Source organism: Neofelis nebulosa, chromosome 15, assembly GCF_028018385.1.
Source record: "Neofelis nebulosa isolate mNeoNeb1 chromosome 15, mNeoNeb1.pri, whole genome shotgun sequence".
Lineage (NCBI taxonomy): Eukaryota > Metazoa > Chordata > Mammalia > Carnivora > Felidae > Neofelis > Neofelis nebulosa.
Window position 1 is genome coordinate 72537808 of NC_080796.1, and position 23965 is coordinate 72561772.

The 23965-nt window shown below is 42.8% G+C and overlaps 2 protein-coding genes across 3 annotated transcripts in view; both read right to left on the reverse strand.

Annotated features, from left to right (window-relative positions):
- The window catches only part of LOC131496388 (T-cell surface glycoprotein CD1a-like), a 115186-nt gene that overhangs the window by 8924 nt on the left and 82297 nt on the right, over positions 1 to 23965 (reverse strand). The window lies entirely within an intron of this gene.
- LOC131496390 (T-cell surface glycoprotein CD1a-like) lies at positions 6 to 22234 on the reverse strand. Of its 2 annotated transcripts, none has more exons than XM_058701915.1 (6): positions 22063 to 22233; positions 21224 to 21490; positions 20259 to 20537; positions 19780 to 20058; positions 19357 to 19447; positions 6 to 524 (listed from the first exon to the last, which is right to left on the reverse strand). In XM_058701915.1, the coding sequence occupies exons 1-6, from the start codon at positions 22121 to 22123 to the stop codon at positions 479 to 481; spliced, it is 1023 nt and encodes a 340-aa protein (XP_058557898.1). In that variant the 5' UTR covers positions 22124 to 22233; the 3' UTR covers positions 6 to 478. The 2 variants fall into 2 exon arrangements, with proteins under 2 accessions (XP_058557898.1, XP_058557897.1); XM_058701914.1 differs by lacking the exon at positions 6 to 524 and adding an exon at positions 18669 to 19212 and having other exon boundaries at positions 22063 to 22234.

Below are 23965 nucleotides of genomic sequence, written 5' to 3' on the forward strand. Positions count from 1 at the left end.
ACACAGGTATTTATTGAGGACATATTCCATGCAGTGGGGCTCCTTGCCAAGGATACAAATATTAAAAAGACATGGACCTCATCTCTAAAGTCCTAAGAATTAGAAGGGAAAGGACCCTAACTGTTGGCAACAAGGGCTGGGGGTCAGGAATAGATTTGCCAAGTGCAGGAAAATGAGGTGCTAATTCTCACCAAGCAAAGACTGCTTCCAGTTATGAATAAGGGACGGCTCACTGGAGGAAGTGATGTCTGATGCCTGTGACGCATGGACGTTGCTGGGACTTCATTATACTCTGAGATAATTTTGAGATTTAAGTCCCAGAGTCAGGTCAGAACAACAAATCCCCTTAAATTACACTTAACTCATCTTGACAACTGATCACTGAGCGGAAAAGAAAGACAACAGTCACATAGAGACTTGCTGGTCCATCACCACTGAGCTGGGTTTAGGGACGTCCTGGTCCCGGGCTGCCGGGATCTCACTCCAAAGGGAGGCCAGTACACTGAGGTGTCTTGTGTGATTTCCTGGGAGGAACAGATTGGAAATCATTCTGCAGCAGGGGGAGGTGAGGAACACAGGGGGGACGGCACTGGGATGAGGAGGGCTGAGGACAGACAGGAAAGTGGGGAGACTCTTCGGAAAGTGCAGAAAGGTGGCTCCAGAGACTTACCGGCGCTTCCAGAGCCAGAACGCAAGACCTGCCAGAAGCACCAGGGGCACGACCCCCGCCAGGAAGACCAAGCCCACGGGGCGGTGCTGCTCTGTGGGTTTGGTGCACAGAGGGTGTCATTTCCCATCCACCCCGGGTTGACCTGCACCTACCTGGTCCTTTTTGCTCCCGTCACCCTCTGCCTCACCAACCACCCTTCCTCCTTCTCATTTCCCATCCCTGCTCAGAGATGGACCGTTCACCCAATCTCTGCTTCCTCCCACATCTACAGGACCCTCACACACAGCTCACCACTTCCTGGGTTACTAAATATATGTACTTTTTAGTCTGGAATCCTAGAATCCCAAGTTTCTCTTCAGGCTCTCCGGCTCTGAGGACCTGCCACTGTCTTTCCCAGAGGGGACCCCGCCCTTTCTCACCCCAGTAGAAGACCATATCCTGGCCTTCTAGACTGCTGTGTCTCACTAGGCAAGACAGGTCAGCTGCCTCTCTGGCTTCCACATCCAAGGACGTCTGAAGATACCATGTCCCGTCAGCATGAGGCAAGACCTCGCCTCATCGGGTGCCCTGGTGCTCCTGCTCACCCCGCATCCACATCACCCACACTGGCTTTGGGTAGAAGCCAGAGACGTGGCACACGAGGAGCAGATGGCCAGGACCCGGACTGGGGCCAGTGGACAGCCAGGCCTCTGGCCTCACTGCAGAGACAGGACAGGTATTCTTAGACTGAGAAGGTAGATCTTCACATCGCTTTAGATACACACGTCTTTCCACCTCTAGAAACCTGTCAGCATCACCCCTCTCCCTCTTGGCCCCTTTTCACTCTGAATTTGAGGAAATGTTGCAAATTTATGAGTGCAAAATAGAGAATGCTTGGAGGGAGGGAGCAGGACTGACCTTGCCGCTGAAGATCTGCCTTCCCTGCGTCTAGAAGACCCAAGAGGAAACGGGGGCAGATGTCAATAATATGTGCTCGTATTCTTAAGTTGACCACATGGTACTGATTGAATAGTTTGGAGACCTGCTGAACCCTCCTTCCTCCTTTCGGAGATGGCCACCATGACGTGTTCTGGAAGCTCACAAGATCTGATCCTTCATATGCAATCTTCATGAAGCCTACTGATGATTCCCCAACATGTAGTCCACAGCCTTTTGCCACCTGTACCTGAAAGGGATCTGGGAAGACAGGCTGTGTGTTATAGGAAAGGGGGAGAGAAAGAAATGAAATGAGGTGAATATAAGTGAAAGGCAAAGAAAGCAGAGGGAGATATTGAGTGTATTGGAAAGAATGGAGCAAAGTTTGGTTTAGGTGGAGGCTCAGAAAATGGGTGGTCACTGGAGGCAGAGAAAGAGGTGAATGACTGAGGAAGGCACAAATGTGGGAGAAGATACTGGAAGGGTGTGGCAGAGAACAGGGAAGGTCTCCAATGGAGAGCTGGGATAAAATCATCTAGGGTGAGGAGAGAGCAGTGGGTACAGGAAACGCATAGATTCACTGAGCGATCTGGATTGGGTGAAAAGCACATTTCAAGGATCAGTCACAGAGTGAGGGAGAAGTGGGTACCTGGCTGGAGGCCAGGAAATGGGGTGGTCATGGGAGATACCAGTAAAGACATGACAGCACAGCCTGTGGTCAATGAGAGGATGGGAAGTAGCAGAAGACATGAAGGTTTTCAAGAATCGGGGTCTAGGTTCTGCCCCCTAAACACATGTGGAATTCAGTTTTACGATGGGGAGAGACATGAAGTTCAGAAGCCAGGGGACGCTCCTTCCTAGAGGAAGAAGGAACTCAAGGAGGAGGCCCAGAGTCCTCACCATCGTCAGTGTCACCACCTGGGACAACCGTGAGCAAGACCAGTTGCAACAACAGCATCATATGTGCAGATGTGCTTTCTTTCTCTCCGAAAGTGGGTCTTTGGCGTCTGTTCTCACAAACCTCCCCACACACAGCCCCTCTCTTCTGACTTCCTTCTCAACACACACGCCTGCCCTGAGTCTCCGCTACAATGCAGATGGACTCCGCCCTCAACCCTGGGCACCTACTCAGACTCTCACTTCCCCTCCAGGTCTGACCCTCCTCTCGGCTTCCAGCTTCTCCCTGTCACCAGCCTCCGTCGTGCTCCCTGAGGCCCTAGTTCAGGTGCTGCAGAACAAGTCTTGTGTGGCATGGAAAAGGGACCCTACCTCTCGTGCCTTTTCTCCTCATCAAGGCAGTAACCCATGAACATGGCTCCCCAGCATCCAGCCCTGGACCCTGCCTTCACCCTGCCTCTCCAGTCCTTGGGACACTGCCCAAGAACTTCCTTCGTGTCTCACCCCCAGTCCAGCTGATCAGTGTTAGTGGTCTTCTGTTTGGTTGTTGTTGTTGTTTTAATTCCAGTATAGTTAACATACAGTGTTGTATTCATTTTACGTGTACAATAGAGTGATTCAGCACCTGTACACCTTACTCAGTGCTCATCAATATAAGGGTAATCCTAATCTCCTTCACCTACTTCACCCACCTGCCACCCACATCCTCCTTGGTAACCAGCGGTGTGTTCTCTACAGTTCAGGGTCCAGTTCCTTTTGTTCTTATCTCTTTTTTTGTTGTTTGTTTCTCTCGTTTCTTAAATTCCACGTATAAGTGGAATCGTATGCTATTTGTCTTTCTCTGACTGACTTCTTTCACTTACCATCATATTCTCTAGATCCATCCCTGTGGTTGCGAATGGAAAGGTTTCGCTCCTTGTTACAGCTAGTGATATTCCACTGCATGTGTATACCACATCATATATGTCCATTCATCTATCCACAGACACTAGGGCTGCTTCCGTATCTTGGCTATTGTACGTAATGCTGCAATAAACATAAGGGTGCGTGTATCTTTTCAAATTGCTTTTTTTTTGTATTATTGGGGTACGTATACAGTAGTAGAATTAATGGATCATATGGTAATTCTGCTTTTAGTTTTTTGAGGAACCTCAATACTGTTTCCCTTAGTGGCTGTACCAATTTGCACTCCCACCAACAGGGTGCAAGACTTCCTTTTTCTCCACATCTTCCCCAACACTTGTTTCTTCTGTGTTTGAATTTAGCCACTCTGAATCAGGAGACTATAGATGCTGGAGAGGATGTGGAGAAACGGGAACCCTCTTGCACTGTTGGTGGGAAGGCAAATTGGTGCAGTCGCTCTGGAAACCAGTGTGGAGGTTCCTCAGAAAATTAAAAATAGACCTACCTTATGACCCAGCAATAGCACTGCTAGGAATTTACCCAAGGGATACAGGAGTACTGATGCACAGGGGCACTTGTACCCCAATGTTTATAGCAGCACTCTCAACAATAGCCAAATTATGGAAAGAGCCTAAATGTCCATCAACTGATGAATGGATAAAGAAATTGTGGTTTATATACACAATGAAGTACTACATGGCAAGGAGAAAGAATGAAATATGGCCCTTTGTAGCAACGTGGATGGAACTGGAGAGTGTGATGCTAAGTGAAATAAGCCATACAGAGAAAGACAGATACCATATGTTTTCACTCTTATGTGGATCCTGAGAAACTTAACAGAAACCCATGGGGGAGGGGAAGGAAAAAAAAAAGAGGTTAGAGTGGAAGAGAGCCAAAGCATAAGAGACTCTTAAAAACTGAGAACAAACTGAGGGTTGATGGGGGGTGGGAGGGAGGGGAGGGTGCGTGATGGGTATTGAGGAGGGCACCTTTTGGGATGAGCACTGGGTGTTGTATGGAAACCAATATGACAATAAACTTCATATATTGAAAAAATAAAAATTTAAATAAATAAATAAATAAATAAATAAATAAATAAATAAATAAATTTAACCACTCTGATTGGTGTGAGGTGATTTCTTGTTGTGGTTTTGCTTTGCATTTCCCTGATGATTAGTGATGTTCAGCATCTTTTCAGGGGTCTGTTGGCCATCTGGATGTCCTCTTGGGAGAAATGTCTATTCATGTCTTCTGCCCATTTTTTAATTGGATGATTTGTCTTTTTGGTGTTTTGTTGTACAAGTTCTTTACATATTTTGGATACTCATCCTTTATCAGATATGTTATTTGTTAATATCTTCTCTCATTCCATAGGCTGCCTTTTAGTTTTGTTAATTGTTTCCTTCACTGTGCAGAAGCTTTTTATCTTGATGCAGTCTCAACAGCTTATCTTTTCCTGTTGTTTCCCTTGCCTCAGGAGACATATCTAGAAAAACGTTGCTGTGGCTGATGTCAGAGACATTACTGGGCATGCTCTTTTCTACGATGTATATGATTTCAGGTCTCACATTTAGGTCCTTAAGCTACTTTAAGTTCATTTTCATGTATGGTGTAAGAAAGTGGTCTAGTTTCTATCTTTTACATGTAGCTGTCCAGTTTTCCCAACACCATTTGTTGAAGAGACTTTCTTTTTCCTATTGCAAATTCTTGCCTCCTTTGTCAAAGATGAATTGACCATAAGATCATTGATTTATTTCTGGGCTCTCTACTCTCTTCCATTCATCTATGTGTCTACTTTTGTGCCAATACCATACTGTTTTGATTACCATAGCTTTGTTGTGTAACTTGAAATATGGAATTGTGATACCTCCAGCTTTGTTTTTCTTTTTCCAGATTTCTTTGGCCATTTGGAGTCTTTTGTGGTTGCATACAAATTTTACATTGTTGGCTTTAGTTCTGTGAAAAATTCTATTGGGATTTAGAGTGGTATTGCACTAAATTTATAGATTGCTTTGAGTAGTATAGACATGTTCACATATTTGTTTTTCCAGTCCATGTGCATGGAATGCCTTTCCATTTCTTTGTGTCTCATTCAAATGTTTTCATCAGTGTGTTATAGTTTTCAGAGCACAGGTCTTTCGCCTCTTTGGTCAAGTGTATGCCTAGATATGTTATTATTTTTGGTGCAACTATAAATGGATGGTTTTCTTAATTTCTCTTTCTGCTGCCTCATTATTAGTGTATATAAATGCAAGGGATTTTTCTAAATTGAATTTGTATACTGTGACCATACTGAATTCATTTATTTTCTCTGGTAGTTTTGGAGGGATCTTCAGGATTTTTATATATAGTATTGGGTCATCTGCAAATACTGAATGTTTTTCTTCTTCTTGGTAAATCTGGATGTACTTTTTCTTGTCTGATTTCTGTGGCTGAGACTTCCAGTACTGTGTTGAATAAAAATGGTGATAGAGGATATCCTTGCCTTCTTCCTGAAATGAAGGGAAATGGTCTCAATTTTCCACTATTAAGTATGATGTTTGCTGTGGGTTTTTTATATATGACCTTTATTATGTTGAGTTGTGTTATCTCTAACTCTATTTTGTTGAGGGACTTTATCATCAATGGATGTTGTACTGTGTCAAACAAATTTTCTGCACCTATTGAAATGATCATACAGTTTTTATCCTTTCTCTTGTTATGTCATATATAATACTGATTGATTTGTAAATATTGGATGATACTGAATCTTAGGAATAAATTCCACATGGTCATTACAAATGAAATTTTTTTTTAATTTTTTTTTCAACGTTTTTTATTTATTTTTGGGACAGAGAGACAAAGCATGAACGGGGGAGGGGCAGAGAGAGAGGGAGACACAGAATCGGAAACAGGCTCCAGGCTCCGAGCCATCAGCCCAGAGCCTGATGCAGGGCTCGAACTCACGGACCGCGAGATCGTGACCTGGCTGAAGTCAGACGCTTAACCGACTGCGCCACCCAGGCGCCCCTACAAATGAAATTTTTAATGTATTGTTGGATTCAATCTGTTAATATGATGTTGTGGATTTTTGTATCTTTATTCATCTGAAGTATTGGACTGCAGTTCTCTCTTTTATAGTGTTTTTATCTGCTTTTGGTATCAGGATAATTCTGGCTTCATAAAATGATTTTGAAGCTCTGCTTTCCATCCAATATTGTGGAATAGTTTGAGAAGAATAGGTATTATTTCTTCTTTAAATATCTGGTAGAATTCTCCTGTGAAGGTTTCTGGTCCTGGACTTTTGTTTGTTAGGAATTTTTTCCTTACTGATTCAATTTCATTGCTGATAAATGGTCTGCTCCAAGTTTCTATTTCATCTGACTTCATTTATGGGAGATTATGTGTTGTTAGGAATCTATCCATTTCTTGTAGGCTGTCCAATTTGATGGTGTATAATTTTTCATAATAGTCTCTTAAAACCCTTTTTGTTTCTGTTGTGTCAGTTGTTATTTTTCCTCTTTAATTTCTGATTTTGTTTGAGTTCACTCTATTACTCGCTCCTTTTTTATGTACCTGGCAAAATGTTTATCAATTGTGTTGTTCTACTGAAAGAACCACCTCTTAGTTTCATTGGTCTGTTCTTTTGTGTCCTTTTAAAAATTTTTCTATATAATTTAAATTGTTCTAATCTTTATTCTTTCCTTTCTTCTGCTGCTTAAGGGTTTTATTTCTTCTTCTTTTTCGAGTTCCTTTAGTTGTAAGGTTAGGTTGTTTCTAGAGATTTTTCTTGCTACTTTAGGTAGGCCTGTATTGCTATAAACCTTCCTCTTAAAACAGCCTTTGCTATATCCCAGAAATTTTGGACTATTGTGTTTTCATTTTCATTTGTCTCCATGAAATTTTATTTCCTCTTTGATTTCTTGGGCTGATCCATTAATTGCTTAGCGCCATGTTATTTAAACTTCATGTTTTTTATGCTTTTTCCAGATTTTTTTTTCTTGTGGTTAATTTCTAATTTCATAGTGTTGCTGTCAGAACAAAATGCTTGGTATGATTTTCATCTTCTTGAATTTATTGAGACTTGTTTCATTGTGTAATATATGGTCTGTTCTGGAGGATGTTTCATGTGCACTTGAAGAGACTATGTATTCTGCTGTTTTAGGATGGAATGTTCTGAATATATCATTTAGATCTATCAGATTTGATGTATCATTCAAAGCCATTGTTCCTAGTTCATTTTCTCTTTGTGTTTGCTATTAACTGCTTTATGTATTTGGGTGCTTTCATGTAGGGTGCAGAAATATTTACAACTGCTGTATTTCTTGTTCCATTATCCGATTTATTAGTACATAGTGTTCATCTTTGTCTCTTGGTACAGTTTTTCCTTTAAACACTATTTGGCTTCCATTTCACATTCATTTGCTGGATAAATGTTTCTCCATCCCTTCCTTTTCAATCTACATGTGTATTTAAGTCTGAAATAAGTCTTTTGTAGTCAGTATAAAGATATGACTTGTTTTTTTCATCTATCTCATCACACTGTGTCTTTTTGATTACAGCATTTAATCTACTTACATTCAATGTATTTATTGTTAGGCATATGCTTACTCCCATTTTGTTACTTGTTTCATTGTTGTTTAGGTATTTTCTGGTCCTTTCTCCTCTTGGTCTCTTTTTTTGTGATTAGTTGTGTTCTTTACTAATATACTTGGATTGTTTTCTCTTTATTTTTTGAGTATCTACTATTAATTTTTTATTTGTAGTTATCATTTAGGTTATATATATCATCTTCTGTATATAGCAGTCAATATTAACTTATTGGTCACTTAACTTTGAAGTCATTCTTTATTCTCTCCCCACATTTTAGGGATATGGTGTCATATTTTACTTCCTTTATTTTGTGAGTCCTTTGACTCATTTTTATGTATATCCTTATTTTTACTATTTTTGTGCTTCCTTTCCTTTTGATCTTTCCTTTCCTTACTACTCACAGTTCCTTTCAGTATTTCTTGTATTGTGGGTTAGTGGTCATGAATTCCCATAACTTTTGTTTGTCTGGGAAACTCATTAATTCTTCAATTCAATTGCTGGGTACAGCATTCTTGTTTAGAGGCCTTTTTCTTTCTGCACTTTGAAGATATCATGGCACTCCCTTCTGGTCTGCAAAGTTTCTGATGAAAAATCAGCTGATAGCTTTATGGATTTCCTTTGTATGCAACTGTCTTCTTTTCTCTTGCTGGTTTTAAAATTCTCCCTTATCATGATTCTTTGTCATTTTCATTACTATGTCTTTTGGTGTGGACATAGTAATTTTGTAAGGTTCTCTCTGTGCTGTCTGATTCTTGATTTCTGTTTCCTTCAACAGATTTGGGAATTCTCCAGCTACTCGTTCTTCAAATAAATGTTTTGACCCTTTGCTCTCTTTTCTCCTTCTGTGATCCTGATAATGCAAATGTTACTATGCTTGCCTGTGCCTCTGAGTTCCATAAATCTATTTTCATTCTGTATTATTTTTTCTCTTCCCTGCTCAGCTTGATTGCTTTCCATTTACCTTATCCTCCAGGTTGCTGATCCATTCTTCTGCTTCGTATGGTCTACTCTTCATTCCATCCATGTATTTTTAATTTCATCTCTTGAGTTTTTCCTCTCTGATTCTTTCTTTTTTTTATCTTCTCTCCCCTTATTGAGGGTCTCATTGATGCCCTCCATTATTTACTCAAATCAGATGGTTTCCTTATGGTTTCCTTACTTTAAATTCCTTATCAGGTGGGAGTTAAGTTGGCAGAGTACTAGGGGAAACTTTGCCTCATTGCTCAAACATAGGTAGATGAATATCAAAACATTTTGAGTACACAAGAAATGATCTGGGTACTGAGAGAGCAAAACTGAACAACAATAGCTCAAAAACAGCCACAATGTGGCAGGTAGGAGCTTTGGGGGAGAAAAGAACTGTGGATACTGCAAAGGGGAGGGAGCCCTGATCACAGAAAGAGCAAAGAGGAGAGGGAGAGAGAGAGAGAGAGAGAGAGAGAGAGAGAGAGAGAGAGTTGGAGGGAGAGAAAGGGTGGATGCACACAAAGGGTATTTTACATTAAGAAATTTTCACCAAAACCACTGTGTGGAAAAAGAAGACAGACTGACTACCACATTATTTATAAGCAATGAAACACAAAGACTGAAGTTTTGGAGGTCAGAACAATCGCCAGTGTCCTGTTTGGTGGGCTTAAATGTGCTCTGGTGGGGAATAAAGGTAGAGACCCAGAAGCTGACAGCATGGTCTGAGGATCCCCTGGGTCACATGGGGAGAAACTGTTCTCCTGCTTGGAGTTCATTTGGGAGAGGTGGCATGGCCTGTAGGGGACAAAAGACCTGGAAGATGCCAATGTGCTGCTCTATTCACTGGCATAGAAATAGAGATGGCAGCTTAGGGTAGCAAACCTTGGTGCCAGGTTTTGGCTGAGCATTACCATATACTCCAAAACCTTGCATCATCAGGCAACTGATATCTGGGATGAACTGTCAAGCAGCAAAAAAGCAGCAAAACACTCTCCCAGAGGGTCAGAATGAATCTGAACCATGTGGATCTTTAAAATTTGGAGTTTTGAAACAGCTCTTCATCTGAGATAAAACCCAGGAGTACTGAGCCACCTGGCAGGCAGACAGCTTGGATGCAGGCAGAGTGAAGGCAGGGATCTGGAAGAAGCTGGGGACCCAAGATGGGTGATTATTTGCTCTTCTGTGTGGGCTTGCCGGGGAGCGGCAGGCTTGAGCTTCCCTTTCTGGGGACGAGAGAGCAGGGTAATGCCATTCCCACCCTCCCCCAGCATGATTGACCTCAGTGAGCAAAATAGCACCATCAAGTGGAGGTTGGAGCCTCTTACACCAAGCCCCCTCCACTGCACCCTGCAGGTACATCTCCACTAGGGCAAGTCCTCCAGAGAATCAGCAAAACCGGTCCAATCCCGGAAGACCAGCACAAACTTGTCTCACATACCAGATCTACTGATCATAGAATGCTGCAAAGAACCAACTGGAGGAGGAGCCAAGATGGCAGAACAGCATGGAAGTTTTTTTGCATCTCACATCCATGAAATACAGCCAGATCAACACTAAACCATCCTGCACACCTAGAAAACTGATTTGAGGATCAATGCAACAATCTGCACCCTGCACCACAGAACTCATCAGGTTCACGGTGCAGAGAGGTGAACTGGGGGAGAGAGAAGCCATGGAGGGCAGGGAGCTATTTTTGCTTGAGGAGAGAAGACGGAGATAGAGGGAGATTTCGGGAAAAGCGCCCCACCAAAAGCAGCTGGAGGGAAAGTGGAAAAGTGGAAACGGTCGCAGGGACTGAACTAAAAAGTGAGAAAGTAGAAAGGAGAGGGTTTAAATTCCATTAACACTCTGTAAACAGGGAGATCTCAGAGTCTGAAACTCTTCAGCTCAATACCTGGCAGTGCTCTGGTGGGAAGGGCAAATCTCCAGGAGCAGAGTGGGGTCTGGAAGGTTCTTGGGCCACATGGGGAGAAGTGGTTCCACTGCTGAAAGGACATTTGGTAGAGGTTGTGTGGCCACCCAGTCCCAGCAGACCCCAGAGAACAACCACATTCACTGGTGCTGGAACAAGGTCATTAAGGGTGAAGCCTGGTGCCAGATGTGTGTTGTGATTTTCCATAATCTCTGAAATGCTGCTGCTGTACGATCGCGTGAACTTTTTCTGGGGTGGGCACCCAGCTGGGCACCCAGCTGCAGTCTCTGGGCATCAACAGCAGCACCATCCCACAAATGTTCCCGGGCATGGCCGGCACCCAGCCACTGCTCGGTGAGACCCTCCTGCAGACGATCTGAATGGGTCAAAGCTGCAGTCCCTCAGAAGTGAGGGGTGGGGAAACACAGCCACATCTGAGATAAAACTCAGGAGAGAAGTGCCACCTGGTAAACTAATGGCTTGGTCACAGACAGTGTAAAAGCAAGGAGAGGATGGAAACCAGAGACAAAGGACAGGAGCAAGATTGCTAGTAGGGGAGAGCACTGGGTAGCTGGGTGACTCCATTTTCACCCCTTCTGCGCATGCACATACACACCTACAAGCACCACAACAATCCACCCCAGTAAGCTAAGCAGTGACATCTAGTGAAAAACACAGCTGATACACTAAGCCCCACCCAAGTGGGCCAATGTTGCTCTTCAGGAACACCAGAAACCTCTCTGCTTGCTTAGTCTATGGACTATAAAGTGCTTCATAGTTTGACTTCTAGGGGAAACTGATGTAATTTCAATCGTATTTCAGTCTGTTCACTGGTCCATTTATTCAATTTTCTTTCTTTTGTATTCTTTTTCATTTCTTTTCTTTTTCTTGAATACACAAAAAGAGAAATATCTATTTTTATTTTCAATTTTTATTAAAAATATTTTTCTTTATTTTTTCTACTATATTTTTTACTTTTTTGTAAAATTTTTATATTCCATCTTACTTCCATCATTTCATGTTATTCTATTTCATCTCAAATTTTCAAAGGTTTTCCTTTTTTCCCCTTTTTCTCTAATCTATCAAACTAGTTTCATTAACCAGACCAAAACACACCTAGAATCTAGCATCATTTATTTGATTTGTGTGTGTGTGTTGTTTTTAATTTTTTAATTTTAATTTTTTTTTACCTTATCAATTCCTTTCCTCCCTTCAAAATGATGAAACAAAGGAATTCACTCCAAAAGAAAGAACAGGAAGAAGTGACAGCCAGGGACTTAATCAACACAGATACAAGCAAGATGTCTGAACCTGAATTTAGAATCACGATAATAAGAATACTAGCTTGGGCCAAAAATAAATTAGAATCCCTCACTGTGGAGATAAAAGAAGTAGAAACTAGTCAGAATGAAATAAAAATGCTATAACTGAGCTGCAATCTCAAATGGATGCCACAGATGCAAGGATGGATGAGGCAGAACAGAGAATCAGTGATATAGAGGACAAACTTGTGGAGAATAATGAAGACAAAAAAGGAGGGAGACTAAGACAAAGGAGCATGATTTAATAATTAGAGAAATCAGTGACTCATTAAAAGGAGCAATAGAATCATAGGGGTCCCAGAAGATGAAGAGAGGGAAAAGGGGTTAGAAGGGTTATGTGAGCAAATAAGAGTGGAAAACTTTCCTAACCTGGGGAAAGACACAGACATCAAAATCCAGGAAGCACAGAGGACCCCCATTAGATTCAACAAAAACCAACCATCAACAAAGAACATCATAGTCAAATTCACAAAATACTCAAGCAAGGAAAGAATCATGAAAGCAGCAAGGGAAAAAGGTCCTTAACCTACAAGGTAAGACAGATCAGGTTTGCAGCAGACCTATCCACAGAAACTTGGCAGGCCAGAAAGGAGTGGCAGGATATATTCAATGTGCCAAATCAGAAAAATATGCAGCCAAAAATTCTTTATCCAGAAAGGCTGTCATTCAAAATAGAAGGAGAGATTAAAAGTTTCCCAAGCAAAAATTAAAGGAGTTTGTGACCACTAAACCAGCCCTACAAGATATTTTAAGGGGGACTCTCTGAGAGGAGAAAAGACAGGGGGAATAAAAGACCAAAAGCAACAAAGACTAGAAAGGGACAGAAAACACCACCAGAAACTCGAACTCTACAACAAGAAACATAATGGCAATAAACTCATATCTTTCAGTACTCGCTCTAAACGTCATTGGACTAAATGCTCCAATAAAAAAACACAGAGTAACAGAATAGATAAGAAAACATGATCCATCTATATGCTGTTTACAAGAGACCCACTTTAGACCTAAAGACACCTTCAGATTGAAAGTAAGGGGATGGAGAACAATCTATCCTGCTAATGATTGTCAAAAGAAAGCCAGAGTAGCCATACTTATATCAGACAATCTAGACTTCAAAATAAAGACTGTAACAAGAGATTAAGAAGGGCATTATATCATAATTAAGGGGACTATCCTCCAGGAAGACCTAACAATTGTAAACATTTATGTACCAAATGTGTTAGCCTCCAAATATATAAATCAATTAATTATTAACATAAAGAAACTCATTGATAATAATACCATAAAAGTAGGAGACTTCAACACCCCACTTAAAGCAATGGACAGATCATCTAAACAGAAAATCAACAAGGAAACAATGGCTTTGAATGACACACTGGACCAGATGGACATAACAGATATATTCAGAACATTTCATCCTAAAGCAACAGAATATGCATTCTTCTCCAGTGCACATGGAACATTCTCCAGAGTAGATCACATACTGGGACACAAATCAGGCCTCAACAAGTACAAAGAGATCAAGATTATACCATGCATATTTTCAGACCACAACACTATGAAACTCAAAATCAACCATAAGAAAACATTTGGAAAGATAGCAAATACTTGGAGACTAAAGAACATTCTACTGAAGAATGAATAGGCTAACCAAGAAGTTAAAGAGGAAATTAAAAAGTACATAGAAGCCAATGAAAGTGATAACACCACAGCCCAAAACCTCTAGGACACAGCAAAGGCTGCCATAAGATGGAAGTATATAGCAATCCAGGCCTTCATAAAGAAGGAAGAAAGGTCTCAGATACCCAATCTAACCTTACACCTTTAAGAGCTGGAAAAAGAACAGCAAATAAAACCCAAAACCAGCAGAAGACAGGAAATAATAAAGATTAGAGCAGAAATCAACACTATTGAAACCAAAAAACAAACAAAAAACCACAAAAAACAAAAACAAAACAACACAACAAGAACAACAACAAAACAGTAGAACAGATCAATGAAACCAGAAGCTGGTTCTTTGAAAGAATTAACAGAATAGATAAACCACTGACCAGTCTGATCAAAAAGAAAAAGGAAAGGACCCAAATAAATGAAATCAAGAATGAAAGAGGAGAGATCACAACCAACACAGCAGAAACTAAAACAGTAATAAAAGAATATTTTGAACAACTATATGCCAATAAAATGGGCAATCTGGAAGAAATAGACAAATTCCTAGAAATATATAAACTACCAAAACTGAAATAGGAAGAAATAGAAAATTTGAACAGACCCATAACCAGTAAGGAAATCGAATTAGTAATCCAAAATCTGCCAAAAAACAAGAGTCCAGGGCCGGATGGCTTTCCAGGGGAATTCTACCAAACATTTAAGGAAGAGTTAACACCTATTCTCTTGAAGCTGTTCCAAAAAATAGAAATGGAAGGAAAACTTCCAAACTCTTTCTATGAAGTCAGCATTACCTTGATTCCAAAACCAGACAGAGACCCCACGAAAAAGGAGAAATATACACCAATTTCCCTGATGAACATGGATACAAAAATCCTCAGCAAGATATTAGCCAATGGGATCCAACAATACATTAAAAAAAATTATTCACCACGACCAAGTGGGATTTATACCTGGGATGCAGGGCTGGTTCAATATCCACAAAACAATCAATGTGGTTTATCGCATCAGTAAAAAGAAGAACAAGAACCACATAATCCTCTCAATAGATGCAGAGAAAGCATTGGACAAAATACAGCATCCTTTCTTGATAAAAACTCTTAAGAAAGTAGGGATAGAAGGATCATACCTCGAGATCGTAAAAGCCATATATGAAAGACCCATATATCATCCTCAATGGGGAACAACTGAGAGCTTTCCCCCTAAGGTCAGGAACAAGACAGGGATGTTCACTCTCGCCACTGTTATTCAACATAGTATTGGAAGTCTTAGCCTCAGCAATCAGACAACACAAGGAAATAAAAGGCATCAAAATCGGCCAGGAGGAAGTCAAACTTTCACTCTTCACAGATGACATAATACTATACTCTATATGGAAAACCCAAAAGATTCCACCAAAAAACTGCTAGAACTGATCCATGAATTTAGCAAAGTGGCAATATATCAAATCAATGCACAGAAATCGGTTGCATTCTTATACACCAATAATGAAGCAACAGAAAGAGAAATCAAGGAATCGATCCCGTTTACAATTGCACCAGAAACCATAAAATACCTAGGAATGAATCTAACCAAAGAGGTGACAAATCTATGTACTGAAAACTATAGACAGCTTATGAAAGAAATTGAAGAAGACACAAAAAAAATGGGAAAAGATTCCATGCTCCTGGATAGGAAGAACAAATGTTATAAAAATGTAAATACTATCCAAAGCAATCTACATATTCAATGCAATACCTATCAAAATAACACCAGCACTCTTCGCAGAGCTAGAACAAACAATTCTAAAATTCGTATGGAACAAGAAAAGACCCCTAATAGCCAAAGCAATCTTGTAAAAGAAAACCAAAGCAGGAGGCATCACAATCCCAGACTTCAGGCTGTATTATAAAGCTGTAATATCAAGACAGTATGGTACTGGCACAAGAACAGACACTCAGATCAATGGAACAGAACCCAGTACCCAGAAATGGACCCACAAATGTATGGCCAATTAATCTTTGACAAAGCAGGGAGGAATATTCAATGGAATAAAGACAGTCTCTTCAGCAAGAGGCTGAAGTGCTGGGAAGACTGTATAGTGACATGCAGAAAAATGAACCTGAACCACTTTCTTACTCCACACAAAAAAATAAACTCAAGATGGATGAAACACCTAAATGTAAAATAGGAAGCCATCAAAATACTAGAGAAGAAAGCAGGCGAAAACCTCTCTGACCTCGGCTGCAGCAACTTCTTACTCAACTCGTCTCCGGAGGCAAGGGAAACAAAAGCAAAAATGAACTTTTTGGAGCTCATCAAAATAAAAAGCTTCTGCACAGCAAAGGAAACGATCAGCAAAACTAAAAGGCAAGCAATGAAATGGGAGAAGATATTTGCAAATACATATCAGATAAAGGGTTAGGATCCAAAATCAAAGAACTTATCAAACTCAACACCCAAAAACCAAATAATCCATTGAAGAAATGGGCAATAGACATGAATAGACACTTCTCCAAAGAAGACATCCAGATGGCCAACCGACACATGAAAATATGCTCGATATCACTCATCATCAGGGAAATACAAATCAAAACCACAGTGAGTTACCACCTCACACCACTCAGAATGGCTAACATTAACAACTCAGGCAACAACAGATTTTGGCAAGGATGCAGAGAAAGAGGATCTCTTTTGCATTGTTGGTGGGAATGCAAGCTGGTGCAGCCACTCTGGAAAACAGTATGGAGGTTCTGCAAAAAATTAAAAATACAACTGCCCTACAACCCAGCAATTACACTACTAGGCATTTATCCAAGGGATACAGGTGGGCTGTTTCGAAGGGGCACATGCACCACAATGTTTACAGGAGTGCTATCAACAACAACCAAAGTATGGAAAGAGGCCAAATGTCCATTGATGGATGAATGAATAAAGAAGATGTGGTGTATATATACAATGGACTATGACTCAGCAATCAAAAAGAATGAAATCTTGCCATTCACAACTATGTGGATGGAACTAGGGGATATTATGCTAAGTGAAATTAGTCAGAGAAAGACAAATACCATATGACTTCACTCATATGAGGACTTTAAGAGACAAAACAGATGAACTGAAGGGAAGGGAAACAAAAATAATATAAAAACAGGGAAGGGGACAAAACATAAGAGACTGTTAAATACAGAGAATAAAAAGAGGGTTGATGGGGGGTTGTGGGTGGGGGATGGGCAAAATGGATAAGGAACATTAAGGAATTTACTCCTGAAATCATTATTGTACCATGTGCTAACTAACTTGGATGTAAATTAAAAAAATAAATCAAATAAAAAATTTTTTAATTAAAAAAAAGTAAAATGTATTAAAATGAAAAATTAAAAAAAAAATTGAGAAACTGAAATCTAACCATGGACATCTCCACTAGCACTGCCGTTGAAATAATCAATTATCCACAGAGGCTGTCTGTGCTAATGGACCCACCTAGTGACATTGATTTGTAACCCCCAGATCCACCAGCTCACTGCAGTTCATGATGGCAGGGTGAGTGCTCTGACATGCGTCACCCATCGCATGTGTCCTATGAGGCTGAACGAGTTGCTGCTCTGCATTTCCATGGTAAGTCCCACACTGTAAACACGTGTCCTCTTCATAGTCTATTTGGTGCCACATTTTCTGCATTTACATGCACTTTCCTGGTGATTTCAGTGTTTCAAAAGGCCCTGAAGCCCAGAGCTGCAGGGCTGACAGGTGTTCCTAAGCACAAGAAAGTGAGATGAGCCTCACTGACAAAACTACGGTGCAGGTAGGTCCTGCTCAGGCTCGCGATGCAGAGTCCTGTGCCTTTGAGTTCAGTGGTAATGAATCAACAATGCGGTAAATCCAGGAAAAGGAAATTCTTGATGTCTATGTGGAGCCACCTAAGAAAATGTTAAAGTAACATCTAGGATGTTATGATGATGCCACGGAAAAGAGGGGGAAAGAGCTCAACATGAGGATTCATGAGATGATGATGATGATTTCTAGCTGTTTCTAAAGGCATCATGGGTGGCACAGTTGTGAAGTTGAAAGCCAAAGACACTGGGGATCAAAGTAACCAGGCCTGGAAACGTCACAGTTCTGAGCTGGTATTTCAGGATAGGGAAATACAACATACAATAAATTATTTGGAAGTGTGTGTGTATGTGTGTGTGTATGTGTGTGTGTAAAATAAGGTGTCTTTAATCAAAAACACACAGGAAACAAGGCTGTGTATTCATCAGTGGGCAAGTGTTGCAGGCAGAGGCTCCCATGATCCCAACCCTCTATTAACTCCAGGAGCAACGGCTCACTGTGGCTGACTCCGTGTCCTCAGGGACTGGGACACAGCAGCCACGAATGTGAGGATGCTCCATATGCCCTCTCCCTGCTGGACCCCATTCATTCCTGAGCACAACACTCTTCCTGTCTTTTCTGGACCCACTCGTTTCCCTCCAGGGACGCACTCACACTGCTACCTCTCAGGCACCACATTTATGCACCTGTGAATCCCCTGCTGGTTTTGCTAAAATGCAAATTGTGATGCAGTGAACCTCAGTTGAGGCCAAGCCCCTATATTGCCAACAAGCCCCAGGGAGACAGCCTGGACCTGCATCTGCCCTCCTCCTTTCATCCACAACAGGTCCACTCCAACAGGTGTCTGTATTTAAACAATAAGACTGTTCACAAACAAAACTGTGTTTTCCTCAGAGGCTCACAGATGTTCCCAAGGAACAATGAGAGTGTCAAGTCTCCAGGCAAAGTGAGAGAAGACTTTTAACAAGAAGAACATCAAACATCTCAACTACTACACACATGACAGGAGGCGAAAGAAGAAAAAACTATGAAATTGGCATCAATTCAACACAGACTTTTATTGAGGACATATGCCCTGCAGGTGAGATTCCTTGCCAAGGATACAAATATTAGCAAGACACGGGCTTTGCACTCAAGAGACCTAGGAATTGGAAGGGAAAAAGGATGTAAATCTGGGGCAAAAAGGATGGGAAGTGAGGCGCAGATTACCCACAGTGCAGGTTAGAGTGACGGAAATTCACACCAGGCAGAGACCGCTTCCTCTTGTGGATCAGGGAAGGCTCCCTGGAGGAAGTGACACAGATGCCTGTGACCCATGGAGGTACTCAGACTTCATTTTACTCTGAGATAAATTAGAGATTTAAGCCCCAGCATCAGGTCAGAACAAGAAATCCTGCTAAATTACACTTAACTCATCTTGACAACCCATCATCGAGCAGAGAGAAAAGACAAAAGTTGCACACAGAGACTTGCAAATCCATCACCACTGAGCTGGGTTTAAGTATGTCCTGACTCCTGGGCTGCCGGGATCTTGCTCTAAAGGGAGGCCAGTGAACCGATGTCTCCAGTGTGTTTTCCTGGGAAGATCAAATTGGAAATTGCTCTGCAGCGGGTGTAGGTGAGGACAGCAGGGAGAGGGGCACGGGGAGGAAGAGGGCTGAGGACAGAGAGGAAGGTAAGGAGACTCATGGGAAAGAGCAGGAAGGTGGTTCCAGACTTACCGACGCTTCCAGAGCCAGAACACAAGACCTGCCAGAAGCACCAGGGGCACGATCACCACCAGGAAGACCAAGCCCACCGGGTGGTGCTGCTCTGTGGGTTTGGTGCAGACGGTGTCAATTCCCATCCACCCCGGGTTGACCTGCACCTACCTGGTCCTTTTTGCTCCTGTCACCCTCTGCCTCACCAACCACCCTTCCTCCTTCTCGTTTCCCATCCCTGCTCAGAGGTGGACACTTCACCAAACACTCTGCTTCCTCCCACGTCTGTAGGATCCTCACCTTCAGCTCTCCATTTCTTGCGTTATTAATTTTATGTCCTTTATGATCTGCAGTCCCGAGAATCCCAAATGTTTCATCTCACTCTCCTGCTCTGCTTCAGGACCACCCACCCCCTTTCCCAGCTGGACCCCTACCCTTTCTCACCCCAGTAGAGGACCACGTCCTGGCCTCCTAGACTGCTGTGTCTCACTCGGCAAGACAGGCCAGCTGCCTCTCTGGCTTCCACGTCCAAGGACGTCTGAAGATACCATGTCCCTTCAGCATGGGGCAAGAGGTCGCCTCGCCAGGTGCCCTGTTGCTCCTGGTCACCCCGCATCCACGTCACCCACACTGGCTTTGGGTAGAAGCCAGAGACGTGGCACACAAGGAGCAGATGGCCAGGACCCGGACTGGGGCCAGTGGACAGCCAGGCCTCTGGCCTCACTGCGGAGACAGGACAGGCATTCTCAGACTGAGAGGGTACGTCTTCACATCACATTAGAAATACACATCTTTCCACCTCTAGGAACCTGTCACCATCATCCCCTGACTCTCTTGGCCCCTACTCCACCAAATTTGAGAATATGGTGCAAATTTATGAGTGCACGGAGAGATAATGCTTGGAGAGAGGGAGCAGGACTGACCTTGTCGTCGAAGGTCTGCCTTCCCTGCCTCAAGAAGACCCAAGGGGAAACGGGGGCAGATGTCATTAATATTTGCTTGTATTCGTAAGTTGACCACATGGTACTGATTGAATAGTTTGGAGACCTGCTGAGCTCTCCTTCCTCCCTTTGGAGATGGCCACCATGACGTGTTCTGGAAGCTCACGAGGTCTGACCCTTGATACACATTCTGCATGAAGCCTGCTGATGCCTCTCCAAAGTGAGAATCGCAGCCTCCTGCCAGATGTACCTGAAAGGGATCTGGGAAGAGAGAATGTGAGTTACAGGAAATGGAGAGGGAAAGAGATGAAAGGAGATGAGTGGAAGCAAAGGACAGAGGAAGCAGAGGAGAAGTTGAGGGCTTTGGACAGAATGGAACAAAGTTTGGTTTGAGTGGAGACTCAGACAGAGGGGAAGTGGTGGTCGCTGGAGGCAGAAGAAAGGTAAATTACTGAGAAAGGAGCACATGCTGGAGGAGAAACAGGAAGGATGTGGGCAGAGAACAAGGAAGGGCTCCACAGGGGAGCTGTGATAAAATCGTCAAGGGTGAGGGGAAGGCAGTGGGCAGAGGGAACACGTAGACAGACAAATGTCTCTGATGGGACTGAATGGGGAGAAAAGCACATTTCAAGGATCAGTCACAGAGTGAGGAAGAGGAGAGTCTCTGGCTGGAGGCCAGGGAATGGGGTGGTCATGGGAGACTCTGGTGAGAGACAGGAGAACACAGCCTGGTGTCAAGGAGAGGAGGGGAAATAGCAGAAGGCGTGAAGCTTTTCAAGTTCGGGGTCTGGCTTCTGCCTCCCGAACACAGGGGTGTGATTCTGTTTTATGATGGGGAGCCGAGAGGTTCAGCAGCCAGGGGAGGCTCTTTCCTGGAGGAAGAAGGAATTCATGGTGACACACACAGGCCACCTCCATCCCACCTGTCCTGAGGGACCCGAGCTCACATTCAAGCTGCCATTGACTGGCATGCTCCTGAAATATCAGAGGAAATCTCGTGGAGAATGTGTGAAATGACTTTTCTTGTTCCATGAGCTCCTCATTGCTGAAGTTGCCCCTGGACCACGGCCACAGAGAAATGAAAGCACCCGTCTTGCTGGCCCAGCCACGAGTCTGCAGTTCATCCAGCCAAGCTGAGCCCTGATTCTGTGTCCAGGAACGGTTGCAAAAGGATGTTGTCAGGATGGTTCGAAAAGAGATTGGCTCTTGGAAGTCTGTGCCAGAAGAACAGATAACATTGGGAAGGAGAGAGAATGCCAAAGAAAGTTGCCAGGGAGGGGCCCAAAAATCTAGAGGACAGGGAGCCGTACTTCTCTCAGGAGACATGTGCTGCCCCGGAGCCCCAAGCTTCATCCCCATCCTTCAGAAATGGGATCAGGGATGTTCAGGAACAAACAAGGCTGACATCCCTCACTCCCCAGGAATGTGCTTGGGAACCCACACCACAAGTGCACACATGCACACGCACACACACACACAGATAAATGCACATATGTACACACACACACTCAGAGTTGCATGTGTATGCACAAACATAGACACGTATACAAAGAGCCGTACGGACACACACAGAGACATGCAAACAGGCACCTATATGCACATGCTCATACCTGCTAACACTTGCATGCAGACACACAAGCACAGGTACACACATCACAAACTCGTGCACCCATGCAGACACACATGTGCACGCATGCAAACACACATGATTCACATGAGCACACACAGGTATGCATATGTAAGCGTGCATGCTTGTGCTCCCACAGGGCGTGCCCAGAGTCCTCACCGTCGTCAGTGTCACCACCTGGGACGAGAACCATGAGCAAGACCAGTTGCAACAACAGCATCTTATGTGCAGATGTGCTTTCTTTCTCTCCGAAAGTGGGTCTTTGGCGTCTGTTCTCACAAACCTCCCCACACGCAGCCCCTCTCTTCTGACTTCCTTCTCAACACACGCGTCTTCCCTGAGTCTCCGCAACAATGCAGATGGACTCCGCCCTCAACCCTGGACACCTACTCAGACTCTCACTTCCCCTCCAGGTCTGACCCTCCTCTCGGCTTCCAGCTTCTCCCTGTCACCAGCCTCCATCCTGCTCTCTGAGGCCCTGATTCAGGCCCTGTTCAGGCTGGGGAACAAGTCTCGTGTGGCATGGAAAAGGGACCCTACCTCTCGTGCCTTTTCTCCTCATCCAGACAGTAACCCATGAAGACACACAACTCCCCAGCACCCAACCCTGGGCCCTGCTGTCACCCTGTCCCTCGTGCCCTTGGGTCACTGCCCATGGACTCCCTTGCCTGTCTTACCCCTTCTGCAACCCATTCACATCTCTGACTTCTCACTGTCTGTGTTCAAATACAAAATGAAGCAGCTTGATTTGAAGGTCACCTTCCCTTAACTGGGGGGACAGGAGTCTAATCATGCAAATAATCTCGCCTTCCAGGGGGATAGAGAGGGTCCATGTGAGAGAGGACCTCACTTGTGATGAACAGAGAATTCCTCACTGATGGGGGAAGAGTTACATTTCTGGGGGAGGTTGGACTGCACTTAGGTTAGGTTAAACAAGGTTTGGGGAGTTGGCCTGCCCAAGGCACCATTTTGAGCCCATGGGTTTCTTTTAACACTTACTCTATTCGCTTTTCCAAATTTCGCCATGATTGCCTGTGTAACAGTATCAACAACCACCAATTCACCAATGTTTTTAGGGGAGAATCAGTTGCCATCAGTGAGACCACAGGACACTGAAACATCTATGAATACTGGTGTGAGGTGACATCTCATTGTGGTTTTGATTTGCATTTCCCTGATGATCAGTGATGTGGAGCATATTTTCAAATGTCTGTTGGCCATCTGGATTCCTTCTTCAGAGAAACTTCTATTCATGTCTTCTGATTATTTGTCCTTTTGCTGTTGAGTTGTACAAGTTCATGATATTTTTTTTGGATACCAATCCTTTATCAAACATGTTATTTGTTAATACCTTCTCCCATTCCATAGGCTGCCTTTTAGTTTTGTTGATTGCTTCCTTTGCTGTGCAGAAGCTTTTTATCTTGATGTAGTTTCCATAGCTTATTTTTTCTTTTTGTTTCCCCCACTTCCTGAGACATAATAAGTTAGAAATAAGTTTCTGTGTATAATGTCAGAGACATTACTGCCTGGATTTTCCTAGGATGTGTATGATTTCAAGTCTTACAGTACGGTATAAGAAAGTGGTCTAGTTTCTATCTTTTACATGTGGCTGTCCCATTTTCCCAACACCATTTGTTAAAGAGACTTTCTTTTTCCTATTGCATATTCTTGCTTTCTTTGTCAAAGATTAATTGGCCATAAGATTGTTGGTTTATTTCTGGGCTTTCTAGTCTCTTCCATTGATCTCTGTGTCTACTTTTGTCCCAATACCATACTGTTTTGATTACAGCTTTGTAGGATAACTTGATATCTGGAATTGGGATATCTCCAGCTTTGTTTTTTTTTTTTTTTTTTTTTTTTTTTCATTTTTCTCTCATGATTGCTTTGGCCATACAGAGTCTTTGGTGGTGGCATAAAATTTTATGATTGCTTGTTTTAGTTTTGTGAAAAATGCTATTGGTATTTTGAGACTCATTGAACTAAATCTGTAGATCACTTTGGGTAATATATCCATGTTCCCAATATTTGTTTTTGCATTCCATGAGCCTGGAATATCTTTCCC